This window comes from Physeter macrocephalus, chromosome 4 (genome assembly GCF_002837175.3).
Source record: "Physeter macrocephalus isolate SW-GA chromosome 4, ASM283717v5, whole genome shotgun sequence".
Classification (NCBI taxonomy): domain Eukaryota; kingdom Metazoa; phylum Chordata; class Mammalia; order Artiodactyla; family Physeteridae; genus Physeter; species Physeter macrocephalus.
This window is the reverse complement of record NC_041217.1, coordinates 39,966,140-39,981,400: the sequence shown is the minus strand read 5'-3', so window position 1 is coordinate 39,981,400 and position 15,261 is coordinate 39,966,140. Positions and strand designations below refer to the sequence as shown.

General features: G+C 53.8%; 1 protein-coding gene across 5 annotated transcripts in view; it reads left to right on the top strand.

The window, feature by feature from the left end:
- Window positions 1-13,684, top strand: part of NFASC (neurofascin) — a 69,598-nt gene extending 55,914 nt beyond the window's left edge. For 3 of the 5 annotated variants that reach the window (XM_028488084.1, XM_007130817.3, XM_007130818.3), the window contains 3 exons: window positions 7,485-7,616; window positions 9,869-9,938; window positions 13,435-13,684. In XM_028488084.1, the coding sequence (XP_028343885.1) occupies window positions 7,485-7,616; window positions 9,869-9,938; window positions 13,435-13,666 (434 nt within the window). In that variant the 3' untranslated portion in view covers window positions 13,667-13,684. Of the gene's footprint in view, window positions 1-22; window positions 176-7,484; window positions 7,617-9,868; window positions 9,939-13,434 lie in introns of all 5 variants that reach the window. The other 2 variants (XM_007130815.3, XM_055083932.1) reach the window with 1 other exon arrangement.
- Window positions 13,685-15,261: the final 1,577 nt, after the last annotated feature.

Sequence of the window (15,261 nt, the reverse complement as noted above, 5' to 3'; positions counted from 1 at the left end):
GACTGAGGTTTCTGTTCCCCAGGCAACCATACGAAAAAAACTGTCCCTGTTAAGGCCCAGGCCCAGCCCATACAGCTGACAGACCTCTATCCCGGTATGACATACACGTTGCGAGTTTATTCCCGGGACAACGAGGGCATCAGCAGTACCGTCATCACCTTTATGACCAGTACAGGTGAGAGGGGATCTGGCCTGGCCGTCCCCTACAAGCATGGGGCATGTTGTTCTCATTGTCGGCTTCCTGCTTGTCTCTTCTCCTCGGAAAGAAGACTCATCCTTCCATTCCTCACCTTGCATGACGTGGCTCGGCTCTTCTTATCTGTCAGTCTGCAGCTCCCAGGAAGACAAAACGAGCCGAAAGTGCATGCCGGTAGATAGGAAACCATGCTTCTGACCCTGTGGGGATGAGTGGGACGTCAGAGGGGAACGGAGGCGCTGTAGAATGAGGGCCGGGGAGACCACCTGGCCTCCACTGTGCTTGAACCACAAGGGCTTGGTGTATTTGCAGACATGGTCCCTGTGTGTGGGTCTGGGGGCAGTGTGTCCTGGAGGCACAGGGGCTTCTCGCACGTGGGGTTAGGCGATAGGCCATCCCAGGGTCTTGACCCCAGAATCCTCCCAGGAACCAAACCAAGGATCAGCATGTATGTCACTGCCCTGCCACAGCCATCTGTTGTTTAAAAATTCGAAAGCGTGTTACACAAGTTGTTTTGGTTTAATTTTGCCCCGAGTTTGTCGTGGCTTAAAAGTAGTTGACCTTTGGTCGTACTGGGGAGGGGAAGAAGCTTTCTAATCCTAAAAGAGCTCTGGATCTATCAGGGCTGTGGATAGAGAAGCTTCTTCACTTGTACCAACTGGGGCTCAGTAAAGGGTACAAGGTTCACAAATCTCTCTGTTGGTCAGGGAGGCTGGCAGTCTGGAGACCGTGAGGACACTTGCTTGTCTGTCTGTGTGTCTCTTTAAAATCAGCCAGGCAGACTAGCCAAGTGGCCAGTTTGCTAAGCCCTGGGGTAAGGATGAGTGTGGGGGAAGAGACTGAGAGAGGAAAGCACCACTCCCTTCCTCAAGGCACATCCTAATCAGATGCAGGTTACTAGGCACAGGATAAAGGAAAAAACACACAATGGTTTATATGAACTTCTGAATGTGGACTTAAGTATGTATTGCTCTCCCTGTGCCTGGCTTGACGAGGCTGATCTTGGTAGCTTGCATCTTGAGAGTCACTGCCCATGTGTATAAGGGCCTCACTCCACCCCTTCTATCTAGCCTGGTGCCTCCTGGTCTGGGTGTCCCGGCCTCCTCCCTGTGTCTCTGCCTGTCCTGTGTTCCCGTGCCATCGAGACTCGGGGAGTCTGAGAGTCCGGCTGCCTGCTTGAGGCTAACCAGGCCAACTCAGGCAGGATGTCTGTGAGAAGCCAGGTCATCCTGGGAGCCAGGCCAGGGGAATGGACAGTTGACCAAGCAGAGCAGGTGGCTGGACTCTGTCTGACCCAGTCGGGGTCCCAAGCTGTTGCTCACCAGTGGGTGCGTTTGATTTTGCTCATTACAAACGAGTCCAGCACAGAGGCAGAAAGCAACGATGAGATTTGAGGATAGCGTTCCATCCTAGGGATTGTAGCAAAAGCCAGCTCAGCCTGCTTTCAGACTTTGACTTCTCTCAGAGCTGAGCCCTGGGACTGTGGGTGAGGGTTAGGGAGAAAGAGCCAGAGCAAAAAGGACCAGCCCTTGCCCTGGGGTATGTCCCAATCTGCTTTGAGATATGAAACTTGAAATACAGAAAAATAATAATAATGATTGATAATACACTTCTGAATATTGACTCAGGTGTTCATTTCTCTTGTCCTGTGGTTGCTATGGAGAAACTGATCCCATAACTTGCTTTCAGAGTGATTGAGGCCTTCAGCACTTGCATGTTTTCCCAGTTCCTCCCAGTGCAAGCTGGAGAGGGCAGGTATGACCCTCACCCTGAGTACATACTGCTCACTTACCTCACTGGCTGGCTGGAAATGACTATGTGCAAACCACACAGAGAAGGAAAATATTTCCACTTTCTGAAGTTCATGTGTGGCTGTGAGTGTGTGTTCAGATCCTTTGAAAACACACAAAGGAGTGGCTGGACTCCAGAGTCAAGTTCACACAATCTCCCAGGTCCCTGTGTCTCATCAACATAAGTTTGTGATCATCTCTGGGCCCAACCACTAGTCATTTAGGCAGCCACAGGCCATCACTGTAGTCTGTAGACTCCAACATGCTACAGTGGTTCAGGAAGGAAATGGAAGAAAACCACAAGGAATGCTAACAAGCTCCCTGACTCTCACCAGAAAGATCCCACATGGCAAGTTAATCACCTTCTTGAAGCTTTTGAAGCCAAAGAGACCCGAGGGACCACAAACACATAACCCTGGACTCCAGGAGGCCTGCCAGCTCTCACATCCTGGGGCGGGTGGGATGGGGGGCTGACGGGGGCCAGCGAGACAGACAGCAAACTGCCTTAGACCTCAGGAACTCCAGGAGGAGGGACATTAGGGGACCTACTTGTATTTGGCCTCTTTCTGCTGTGTTTGGGAGAAACCCAGGATGGAGCGAGGTGAAGATGGAAAGGTGTAAAATGATGCTTAAGCGAGAGCAGGCAAGCTAAACTGCATTTGAAGAAAGCCCATCCCTGTTATACTTGTTCATCTGCCCTATTTCTGGAATATAATTTTTTTGCTGACTTCGAGTGACTGGGCTGTCTCCAATGGCCAAACCAATTTCCTCCTGATTAGAGTTAGGAGTTATGGGAACTGTCTGCCTTGCAGATGAATTGCCCATTTCTGAGCAGGATTGTAGGGTGTGGTGTGGAAGGCACACAAAATATGGCCTCTAGGCCAGAGTAAGAGTTATTAGGACCTGTGTGTACCCAATGAACGGGTGCTGTTCTGGCTTCCGTTAGCTACAGCGAAGGTGGTGAGTGTAAATATACGCTGGTCTTGGGATGTTGCTATTACTGTGTCCATTAGGAATCTGGAAACTTGTTGAATGGATCGATTAAGAGTGGTGTTAGCAGACAAATGTAACTGCCCTGAAGCCTTGCAAAAACGCCTTATTCCTCTCAGAGTCTGTGTGTGGGGTCACATTGTGAGTGAGATCATGTCCTAAATTTCTTTTGGTTCTTGAGAAACTAAGTCATTTTGATGGGGTCTGGTTGAGCCCACCTTACCCCAGATCCCACTGGGTTTTTGGTTTCTTTGTCAGTTTTTGTGTATCATTGACACTGATTAGTTTTAGGCGTACAACATAATGATTTGATCTATGTATATACTGCAAAATGATTATCACTCTAGGTTTAGTTAACATCCATCACCAAACATAGTTACAAAATCTACTTGGTTTTGAACAGCCTTCTGTGTCCAAACTTCACAGAAATTTCTTTGATCTTTTCAGTGAGGACTGAAGGTAACATTTGAACTTTACACGGTGCTGTCAGGAATGGAAAGCTACATTTAATTTGTAAATTGCCCATATGGCCACTTTCCCTGGAATTGTGACTTTCTCTCCCAAGAGAAAGGAGTCTCATGGGAGACGGCTATCAGCAAGATGGTGGAGCAAACAGGTCACTGCAGACTTTCAGACCAACTTCTCTGCAAAAGGTGGTGACCACCATCCAAACACAAGTTGAAGTGACTCCTTCATCTCAGTGCCCAGGTGGCACATGGTCAAGCCAATACCCATGTGACCCTCCAGCTGGTATCAGGAAAAAATGAAAGAGATACCCCAGGTTAACCATAGTATATTAGGATTAAATTGGTCATTAATCAATAAGTAGTCAATGACTGCTTGTTAGGTGGCCAGCATCATGCTAAGTATGAGGGGGCCCAAGGAATCCACTTTCCTCAAGCCTTAACAGTATTATTGGACATCAGAACGCAGGAAACAGAGCAATTAAATGTTACATCGTGCAGAGTAAATAGGGGTGAAGAGGGAGTTCAGAGATTGGTGTGAGCTGGAGGAATGGGAGATTCAGGAAGGAGGGGGTACAATGTGGAAAGGTGGAGGGCAAGAAGGGGGGCAGTCCAGGCTCTCTGGGGCAGGATGGGGAGGATGCAGGGAGGGGCAGACCAGAGCACCTGGCATGATGGAAGTGTTCTGGGAACATGATAACATGACGTGTCGTTGTATCCTTGGGACCTGATGGACACTGGGGTGAGGGGACTCCTTTAGAATGGGGCAGTGACGTGCATATGAGAGACATTTCGGAAGGAGTAAAATGATAGCCCTTAGAGATGAGTCGTGAAGCCACTGGCAGAAGCAGCGGGGCAGGAAGCGGGCAGAGGGGACCACCCAAGGAGATGTCAGGAGCAAGCCCTGGGCTTACAGTGTGGAACCAGCTGGAAGGACAATGAGAGATGAAAAAAGGATCACCAGTTGGAAAGGCAGGACTGGAGGGCAGGTGAGAGTACGAGTCAAGGGTGTCGAGGTGAGTCTGGGAAAGATGCCCTCAGTGATGGTGGATGAGTACTGAGTACAGAGGGGCTCGAGGTTAGCGTCTTGGGGACAGAGAAAGGAGTTGGCAGGAACTGGAGATGATGGAGGATTAAAGAGTTTACCTATAAGAGGATAGTGCATGCACTAGAGCCAAAAAGTCTGCCAGGTTCCTCAAGGGTTTTTTGTTTTAAGATACAAGGAGCTTCAACGTGCTTAACAGCAGAAGGGAGGAGACAGCACAGAGGAAGAAATTGAAAATGCTAGAGTTTTCAGAGATCCTTACAGGATTGAGCCACCAAGGAGGTGAGGCATTGGGTCCCTTCAGAGGGGAGAGAGGAGAGCCCTACTGGACACAGAAGGAAGGGACAGTCATGGAGGCTGTGAGGTTTCAGTGGTCTCCAGAGCGGAGCAGGTGAGCTCGACACCGAGACACTGACTCAGAGAGAGGGTCACATGGGGGCAGCGAGAGGGGGAGGGGGAGCAGTTGGGAGGGGCAGTGAGAAAGGAGTGGAAGGGTGGCCAAGCTGCAGAGAAGGTCCAGTTGAAGTATGACTTAGTGAGTCTGTGAGGGGCCTGGGTCTTCATCTTCCTCCAGCAAAGCTCAGGGCAAGCACAAAAAGATGCAGTAATTGCCAAGGGGACCCACAGCTGGCGATTGAGTCGCGTGCTGGAATGGGTGATGCAGAAGGGAGGGCAGCGTGGAGTTTGAGGGAAGCAGAGACCCCATCAGACCAAGAGGATGAGTGGACTGAGCGAAGGGAAGGAAGTCAGGAAGCAGATGTGAATCAAGTGCCTCGATGTTCCAGGCTGTGTCCCAGAACTGGGGACACGACAGTAACCCTGACAGTCCCTCCTTCTAGGAGCTTACTTTCCGGGTGGAGAGATGAGAGTGGAGTAGTGAAGAGCACAGACTCAAGCTGTGACGGCCAGGGGTCACAGCTCAGCTCTACCACTTACCAGCTCTGGGCCCCTAAGCAAATCACTAACCTCAGTGCCTCAGTTTCCCCACCTGTGAAATAGGGGTAATAGTAAAAATCCACCTTATGGGGTTGTTGTGAGGATTAAATTAGATAATCATGGGAAAGCACTTGGAGTCATGCCAGCCCATAGGAAGTGCTTATAGGTGTAAACCGTTAGTAGTAGTAAGATAGCAAATGGTTATAAGTGCTATGAAGAGGATAAATTCGAGCCCTCAGATAGAGAGTGGCTGGGTGGGGCAGAGGGCTTTTGCCTTAGCTGGGAAGTTCCAGGAAGGCCTTTCTGAAGAGATGAGCTTTGCTGAGGCAGCCATCTGAAAAAAAGAGCAGCAGATGCAAAGGCCCTGAGGCAGGAGTGGGAGTGGCCAGTGTGGCTGGAGTGTCCAGGGTGGTGGGAGATTGGACTGATGGAGCCCAGCAGCTCAGGATAAGGAATGGACGGTTTTTCCTAACAGTAATGAGAAGCATTGGAGGTTGAAGCGAGGAAGTGATCTGATCCTGCATGGGGTTTAGGAAGACCTCTCTGACCCTGTGCAGGAAATGGCCTTCGGAAGCAGGAGTGGAAGCAGGGATGGGACTTGCCCCACAGCGTACCTGGATCAGGGTAGTCACAGCCATGTTCCCATGGGACTCAGCTGCTTTCCATCCCGGGCTGCCTGGGCAGCCAGAGCACAGAGAGCGTGGAAGGTCTTGTTCATCAGTCTTCATTGTTTATTGAGACCCATCTTGGTGCAATGCCCTTGGCTAGATGCTGAGAACGCTATAAAGACAGTTTCTCTGCCCAAGAAGAGCAAAGGGTGGACTGCACCCAGATACGTGCCCCACAAAATGGTGTGTGATGCAGACCCTAGAGTACGGCACGGGCCCAGGGTCCATCCTCTGTGCCTGGGCTTTTCTCCGAGGAGGCCCTGAGCTTCGGCTCTGGCTGCGTGGCTCTCAGCACTCCTGATGTTGTCTGGCTCTCCCAGAGGCCACTCCACTCGCTCTGCTGGCCCCAGGGTTACCCAGGGTCTGTTCTGCCCCTGTGATCCTTCCTGTCCTCCACGTCGTGGTTTCCATGGAAGGCTGCTTCTTTTGTTCTCCAGTCCATAGAAAGGAAGAGGGCAAGTGACTCCTACCCACCCCACCCCTTCTGATCTCTAACCTTAGCCGTTGGTCCTCCAGGACACCATCAGATCTGCTTCTGGTCTCCAGGCCCGCCCATCTGCCCCTCGCGTCATGAAGGTGCCTGCCCACTTTGAGACAGGTCTCCACATGTCCAGGCAGGGACAGCGAGGGGCCCACCGTCACAGGGGTCTCCACGTATGGAAGTGGTCTGGAAGCGGCAGCGTGGGGTGTGCTGAAGGCACAGCCCTGGCCCTAACCTCGCCACCGGCCCATCTGGGCTACCCACACAGGGACTGTCTTTGCTGACAGGGAGCCCACAGTGCAGCTGGGGAGACACGAGGAAGCACAGGGCATCCTGGAACTGTACCCCACCTGCGACCCACTGCCGGGAAGCCCGATTGGCTCCAGGGCCGCACTGGTGGGACAGGCCGCTGCTCTGTGCCTGTGCAGGCCTGCGAAGGCCTTCTTCCAGGGGTTTTGCCATGTGACCACTGGCCTTGCTCCCTGACGGGTGGCGTGCGGGCTCAGCCCTGTGGCTCATTCGTGGGAAGTCATAGTCAATCCCTGGCCTTCCCTCATTCCCCACCAGGCTGTGCCCAGCCATCGGGTTTGCAAGAATGCCATGCCTCAGCCTTAGGAGACTTCCCTTCCTAAAGGGCCTGTTCAGCCTTCCGCTGCTGATTCTGCACCCTGTACCCCTTTCCTGTGCCTCTTTTCTGACCTTTTGACCTTGACTTTTAAATTATTTTCTCTTTGTCCCTGTAGTAGGGTTGGGTAGTTTGGGCCAGAGAGCTGCTGGGTGGTACCGTTAGGCTGCAGGAGGGACCTGGACATGAAATAACTGAAGTTCTCCCCTCCCTTCCCCCTCCTCCCCTCCTCCCCCCCGTGAATCATTCACCACGTGTTTGCTTCTGCCCCGCCCCCGCCCCCCACCAGCCTACACCAACAACCAGGCGGACATCGCCACCCAGGGCTGGTTCATTGGGCTCATGTGTGCCGTCGCCCTCCTGGTACTGATCCTGCTCATCGTCTGTTTCATCAAGAGGAGTCGAGGCGGCAAGTACCCAGGTGAGATGTGTCAAAGGAGTGGGCTTGGGGGACAGGGCCAGCAGGCTTTCCTGCGAGTCACCAGGTCCCCTGCCAGGTCCAGGCGGCTCCGTCCCCTCAGTGAGCACAGCCCTTGCCAAGCTTGGACGTACAGTCCTCTTGCCTGTTCTGTGCATCTTAGAGTTGCCAGAAAGCACTTGAGTTAATTAAGTTCGCCTGAGGTGGGGGGATGGGGCAGGCCAGGCAGCCAGAGAGGAGATGGAAAGAACCCTGGCTCCCGTTAAGAATGACCTTCCCTCCCCTTGACTCACCACCCATCTGCTCAGTAATTGGCTTTTTTCAGCCTGAATCTCATTAGGATCCTATGTCCCAGTGAAGTGGGAAGGAGAGATGCATTTTCTGTAACCGTAAGAGAGAGACCGGAGTGGAGAGAGGTCTGGATGGAAGAAGCACATGCATGAGAGAGGCCGCAGAGCTGGGCTCTCAGCATGGCTGGGTTGAAATCACAGATACACCAACAGGGGGTCAGTTGCTCCTACATGAGGAGCAGGCAGAGGCTGAGGGGTGGGTTGCACTGAGAGGGACCCCCAGTCCTTAAAGGGCTTTGAGCTTTTCTTGAGCCCCAGAGCAGTATTTCTCTTCTGTGGCCTGAGGATCCTCCCGCCCAGACAAACCAAGGTCAAGGACAAGGACTTCTGGCTTTTTTGTTTCTGGAAATATTGACTGTTTTTCAAACAGGGATGAGAAAGCCATCTGTCTGTGATGGAGTGGGTAGGGTGACAGGAGACAGGATAATGGATGACCCTGAGAGTGAAAATCTGGCTGGACTGCACAATGAAGTTGCTCCCTGCCCCCAAAGCTATCGCCAGACACACCCCATGCTCCCCAAGTGCCGGCTTCTGCGTATCTCTGTGAACACATCCTCCTCCACGATCCCCTAAAACTCAACTCAAAGAGAGAGGAGATTCTGTTTATTTTCTTCCCCTGGCCCGTGTGCCCTCAGACCCTAGGATTCTAAAGAGTTATGCCTCTCCTTCAAGTCAGGGAGGGCAGGAAATTATACCTCTTCATTGGTGAATGATGTTTTCTTTCACTTTGTTGTGCTGTGTTGGGGCTGGTTTTCTTCTGTAAGACAGAACGGCAGAGTTAGGAGAAGGGCAGCCTTTCTGAGCTTACCCTCTGTTCCAGGTGGAACTGATGCACCTGAGAACTGATCAGATAAACTCTGAGCCTTCCTCTGCCCGTTCCAGAAAGTTCTTCTTACAGCTAATCTCCTTTCCTCCAGCTCCAAGGGAAGCCCCCCGTCCATTAGGAAGATGAGTGAACCAGGAGCCTTGAGGCCAGGGCTCCAGTCTCCACCTTAAACTTTGTTTAGTTGCTAATTAGTTACGTGACATCTTCAAGGCCTCAGCTTCCCTCCCCTAAAATAGGGGTGATTATCCTGCCTCGTACCTCAGAAAGAAACGAAGTCCCTCACCTCAGTGTCTGCTGTGTGCCAGGCTCTGTGCTGGGTGCTAAGGATACTAGAAGGAGAGGTGAACTCTCCCTCAAGGACAGTGCAGCTGGCATAGTAGGAGGATCACAGCACGCTGACGCATCACAGAGGAGATGTGGAAAGAGGGAGTCGCACAAACAAGTGAGGTCACAGTTAAGAGAGCACTTTCCATTCCAGAGGTGTGTGTGGCGTGTCCTATCTGCCCAGGGCACTCTCTTAGGAGCTTTGAAGAAACACACAGTCCCCACCCTGGAGAAAAGAACTGGCATTCTGTTACAGGCAAAATAAATGTGCACAAATCATTATAACACTGAGCCAGATTAAGAAAGGTGTCAAGGAATTCCCTGGTGGTCCAGTGGTTAGGACTCGGCACTTCCACTGCAGGGGGCATGGGTTCGATCCCTGGTCAGGGAACTAAGATCTAGTATGCCACGTGCCGCAGCCAAAAAAAAAAGAAAATAAGAAAGGTGCCAAGGATCACATCCATTTGGTGTTTGGAGAAGACCTCATGGAGCGGTGGTGGGGAGCTGGGTGGGGGGAGATTTCAGTTGTCAGTGGAGATGTAAGAAAAGCCCCAGTGACGGGGAGGAGGAAGCAGAATTCACTTGGCACCTGATCAACTGTGGGAGGCAAGAACAAGGGGGGCATGGATGGGGCCTTGTTAAGAGGGAGAGTCATAGAACCCAGAGGCAGCTTCTTTGGCTGTACTTCGGGACCCCGCAGAGCAGGAACTCGCTCAGTCATCACGTCTGTGTCTTTGCTTCCCTTACTGACCAAGTGCGAGAAAAGAAGGATGTTCCCCTTGGCCCTGAAGACCCCAAGGAAGAGGATGGCTCCTTTGATTACAGGTGCGCGATCTCCTTGACTCCTGTTCACACAGAGCACCCCTTGTCAGGTGGGTTCTCCTCACCCGCCCGGAGGCAGCCCCCTTCCCTCAGAGCTGCTCAGCTGGGCTGAGATGCTACTGCACGGATGTCCTCTCCCATCAGGCTGTCACCTCCGCCTCTGTGACAGCACCCCCCATCCCCCCGGGGACGGGGAGCACACCGCCCAACACACTTACACTCATTCGATGAACAGCATTTCATTCATTCAACTGCACAACTCAGATTTATTGCATTCTTTGTATGTGTGTTTCCACCTTTTCGCTCTGAAAGCACACCCAGGCCCCCGTTGCTGTGAAATGAGCTCTGCTCTCAGCTTCCTCTCTGCCTACACCCCACCTTAACTCTGAAGATGATGACCTGGGGAAGTTGTATTGTCTTTAAAACTCAACTAGGTGAGGGATGAAGGGGGCGTGGGGAGGTGTTCTAGGCCTTTTCCTCAGGAACTAGAATGAGTTCTCTGGGCTGCAGCTTGGAATAGGCCTTGGAGAGGCATTTGGTCCAGTGCCTGTGTCCCAGATGAGAAGACCAAGGCCCAGGCTGGGAAGTGACCTGGAAGATTCCTGTACTCTCCACTCAGTGAGCTAGTGCAGAACTGGAGAGCCCTGGGGCCCAACGTCCAGCTACCAGCGTCCAGCTACTGCCACTGTCCTATGCCCACGTTCCCTCTCAGATCTGGATGGGCATTTGTATCTGGTTTAACAAAAGTTGTAATCTGTCCATTTTATTGGCAAGTATGCTTTGAGTAAAGGAATGGTGCAGGGTGAGCCCTGGAGGCCTTGTTCCCAGGCCAAGTGCAAAGGGAGGAAATGTTCGGATTGGAGCCCTCCTTCCCCACCCCCACCAAGTCACTATCTGGGGCCAGGTCACCCCATCCTCCTCTGACCTCTCCTTATCCTATCTTGGGCCTCCGCCACTCTACCCATCAGCAGCCTCTCAAACAGGATCAGATCAATGGGCGGCAGAGCCTCTGCCCACACAGGAGCCCGCCTGGCGGCTTATAGACCATGTCTATGCATCCAATTCACGCATCCGCAGGAGCCTCCCAAAGAACAAGCACGAGAGACCCCTCCCCAGGCTGTCCTCAGCACCGTTGGTGGGGCCCAGCTTCCCCATGGGCCAGGAGCTATCCTCTGGCCGTCAGTTCCAAAGGCCCTGGGCCTTCTCTCCCCAGGCCCTCAATGCAGCGTGAGGAAGGGTGAGGACCTCCTCAAATACAGGGCCAGGTAACCTGCGCTATGAGAAGCCACTTCCTCAGGTACCTCTCCTCCACCAGACACCAAAGCTGTTGGGCGAAAACACCTGCCTCCTCACCACCCCAACCCCCTGACCCACCGACACTGAGGCTGGATACACATATACTGGTGCACGCACGCACAGGCTTCCACACCATGTGTACACATGTACACATGTGTACACATGGTGTGTGTGGGTGTACACCCACATGTACACACACACGCGCACACACATACACACCCCTTGGCTTCGGCTCTGGGGGCGGCATCCATCCTAGAGCCCCCACTTGGATGAGTCCAAGAGTCCGAAACTGGGAAAGGGGAGAAATTAATACATTAGAGGGAAAACCAAGTTTCTGGGCAGGACAGGCTGCGGGGCTGGCTCACCCTGCTCGTCTGGGACCTCGCTGCCCAAGCACCTCTCTGGTGTGTCTCTCTCTGCTTCTCTCTCCCTTGTCTGTCCACCTGGGCCTCAAAGGTCTCCTGGAAGGTAGGCTAACAGGTGGCTGGACCAGGGGGCCCCAGTCATTGGGTTTCTTTCAGGCTTCCCTTAGGAGAGGTCTGTGCTTTCCAGACCTAGATCCTCTTCCCTCACAAGAACCTGACACACTAAGGACCCCTCCCACCCCCACTGGGCCACCCTCCTGTTCAGTGATTGCATTTTAGCTTGGGGGCCTGAAATTCCCGAGAACCACATAGACACAATCGTCACTCCCCTGCAGGGGGAGTGGAAGGCCCTGGGGAGAGGGTGCCTGTGAAAAAGACTGGCAAGTGGGGTAAGGAGCCTGGTCATTAGCCAGGTAACCAGGTAACCAGCCTGGTCATTGCTGGTTCTCAAAACGTGAATTCCACCCCCTGAACAAATACAGCTTAACCCCAGACACCCACTTCCCTCACTCAGCTGCCTCTCCCACAGCACTGCCGTCAGAACAGTTAAGCAGGGTAACGGGCCGCATTCACTCAGTTCGTGGGGGCAGTGGGCTAATAGGCTTCCATCTCCTGACACCTAGCTGCTCTGGCTCGCGGCCCTCCCCCGACAGCTGTCTTTGACCAGCGCTGCGGTTAGAAGTGAGAACTCACTGCCCACTCTAATGGCAACTCAGCCCGTGGTTTGCCACAAGCCCAGGAAGGGCTAAGTGTGGCCTGGGGCAGGGGAGTGGGGGTGGGGGGCGTCTGCTCAGACTGCCTGGCACCGCTGTGGTCCTGCCTGCCGGGACCCAGATGCCCACTGCTGGTCCGGCTGGCCCCCTGCCGGGACCTCGTCTCTCCTCTGAAGTGCAGCCAGCTGCACCTGGTCCCCGCCTCTGAGCCTGAAAGAGCCAGGGGAAGGGATGTAGTGCCTGAGCAGATGCCGGCCCACTCGGGGTATCTCACTTCCTGGGGGCACAGCAGGCACCCCAGTGGGTAGATGCCACTTTAACTACCAGCTCTCAGAGGGGGGCTGAGCTGGATCCTCTCTGAGCCTTGCTGGTTTTGTCTCAAGTTGCTGGCCCCTCCTGTCTCATTTGCACGCCCCTCCCTCCTCCCTCCATCACTTGCTAGCCCTGAAACAACAGCATCTGTTTGTGGATAAACCAGAGCTGAGAGGAACACCACCAAGACAGAGAAGGGGAAAGGCAGGGAGAGGTTTGTCCCTTTAAGGCCCAGACCCTTGCTTTTTGTCAAGGGCAGAGTCTTTCCAGAGACAGTCACAGATCACAGAGAGTCAAAGCTAGTTGAACCCTCTTGATGGAGGGACTAAGGCCCACTGAGAAGGAAGGGCTTTCCCAAGGCCACAGAACCACACAGTGACACACATGAGACCAGAACTCCAAGTCCTTGACTACCCTTCTTTGACCCTTCCTGTCCCCCTGGTCTGCAAGCGGCTGGCTCTGCCTCACCATGGGCTAGCGTCCTCTGCCTGCTTCCACCCCGGAGAGCGACCCAGCTTCCCGGAGAGGACCCCAGACCTGGCGTCCAGGAGTGTGGGTCCATCCCAGCTCTGCACCAGCTTGCCCCTCGCCTGGGAGATGATGCCGTCCTCTCTAGGCCTCAGCTTCCCTTCTGCAGAACTGGCCGGACAGGGAGGGGAGTGAGGGCTGGTCTGGGTCATCCCTGAGGGCCCGTCCTCTCTGAGCTGTGTGGTACGCATGCCTGGCGAGAGGCTGGAGGCCTTCTTCCGCCCGGCCTGGGTTTGGGCTGTGCTGGCTGGGCCAGCCCTGACTCTCTGTCCTCTGTCCATCCAGTGACGAGGACAACAAGCCCCTGCAGGGCAGCCAGACGTCCCTGGATGGCACCATCAAGCAGCAGGAGAGCGATGACAGCCTGGTGGACTACGGCGAGGGCGGCGAGGGACAGTTCAATGAGGACGGCTCCTTCATCGGCCAGTACACAGTCAAAAAGGACAAGGAAGAGACAGAGGGCAACGAAAGCTCAGAGGCCACTTCTCCTGTCAACGCCATCTATTCTCTGGCCTAACAGAGCCCCCCAGGCACAGCCACTACTTTGCAAGTAGAAGGAGGGGAGAGGGGGAGACGAGCCACTGCAGACCGACCACAAAGCCGCCACCACCTTCAGGGACAAGGGTACAACATGGGAGTCTGCCAAGCTGTGAGGACCAGTGACCACCCAGCCAACCGCAAGCCCCCTCCCGATGACCCCCCCCGGGGTGCCACCGGTGGGCGAGCTGGAGCCATGGCTAAGCTCAGCTGGAGGGATCCCAGGTCCCAGCCACCCCCCAGCCTCTACCCACACTGCCTGCCCTTGATCTCAACACACACACTCACCAGTTTCCGTTGGTTACGATACTTACTCATTGTCTTTATTTTTGCTTTTTGGGTCTTCTCCTCCAGACCCAACATCTCCATTTTCTTTTCCTTTTGAAGAAATGTCCTTGGAAAAAAAGAAAGAATAGGTGGATTCTCCCCCAGGAAACTGCAAAGATAGGCAAAAAAAGGACTGATCCGTAAACGAACATATAGAAAAGCTATAGTATTCAAACCGCGGCTGGGCCAATGTATTTCCGAAGGATGCCTTTCTCGCCAGATGCCTCCCCTGGCCCCCAACCCATCCACCTCAGCCTTGTCCGTTGCTGAGCTGGGCTTGGCTCCTTTCTGGAAAATGACAGTATTTTTGGCAGGGAGAGGGTAAGCAGGCCTCCTTGCCTTGCTCTGGTTCAGTTGGGAGGTGGGTTTACCTCTTGCTCCTCTCTCTTACCCTGCCCCTTCCTCTGGAGTGTCTGAGACAAAAGCTGCACTGACTGAAGGAGTTTAAGGAACAGGAGTGGAAAGGACTTCAGCTCCAGTGACTGTGTACCTCAAGCAGAGGAAAACCAGGCGTCTGTCCCTAGGGAGCTGTGCCCACCTCGAGAGAGAAGGAAAGGGCTAGGTTTGGACTTCCTTCTTCCCCATCAGTGAAACTCAGGATGTGGGAGAGAGGACCACACCCACTGCATCCAGAGTAGAGGGTGCCTCCCACCTGGTCAGGGTCTGTGCTGCTGCCCTCCAGGAGATGGACCCCCGCGATGTGTAGGCTGTGCTGGTGCGCTTGGGGGTGGAAAGCACTGCTCCCCCTTTCGTCTGTAGCAGATAGCAGCTCCTGTATGATGTTGAAACTGGTGTTTTATGGCGTGTGGATGGGGCCCTGCTGCCCCCAAGACTGAGCCAGTGTGTCCTTTCCTTAAGGGTATTTACCTATCAGGAGACCCCGCCCCCCGCCGCAGGAACGCGGCACTAACAGTGCTGTAAAGCCTGGCCTGGGAGTGCTCTTTGTATGCCTTATGCAGCTCTCACCTGTCCCTGCAGTTCCCAGGTTCCCAGCCCCTCCCTGCAAGCCTTGAAGCCTCCAGTGACATCTGTCTCAAGGAGAATGGGGCGGCCTATGCAAGCGTCACAGCAGAACCAGAAGCAGCCACTCAAAATGTGCCCTGCAGCCCTTTGGCCCCAGATGGAGACACTCGCAGACCTGCAGTTCTCTGAGACCCAAGGCACTGCCTTCATGCTCCCCACCTATTCCATTTTGAAACCAAAGGTACCTAGCCTCAGAGAGAGAAAGAGAGAGATCTAGAGCCCAAG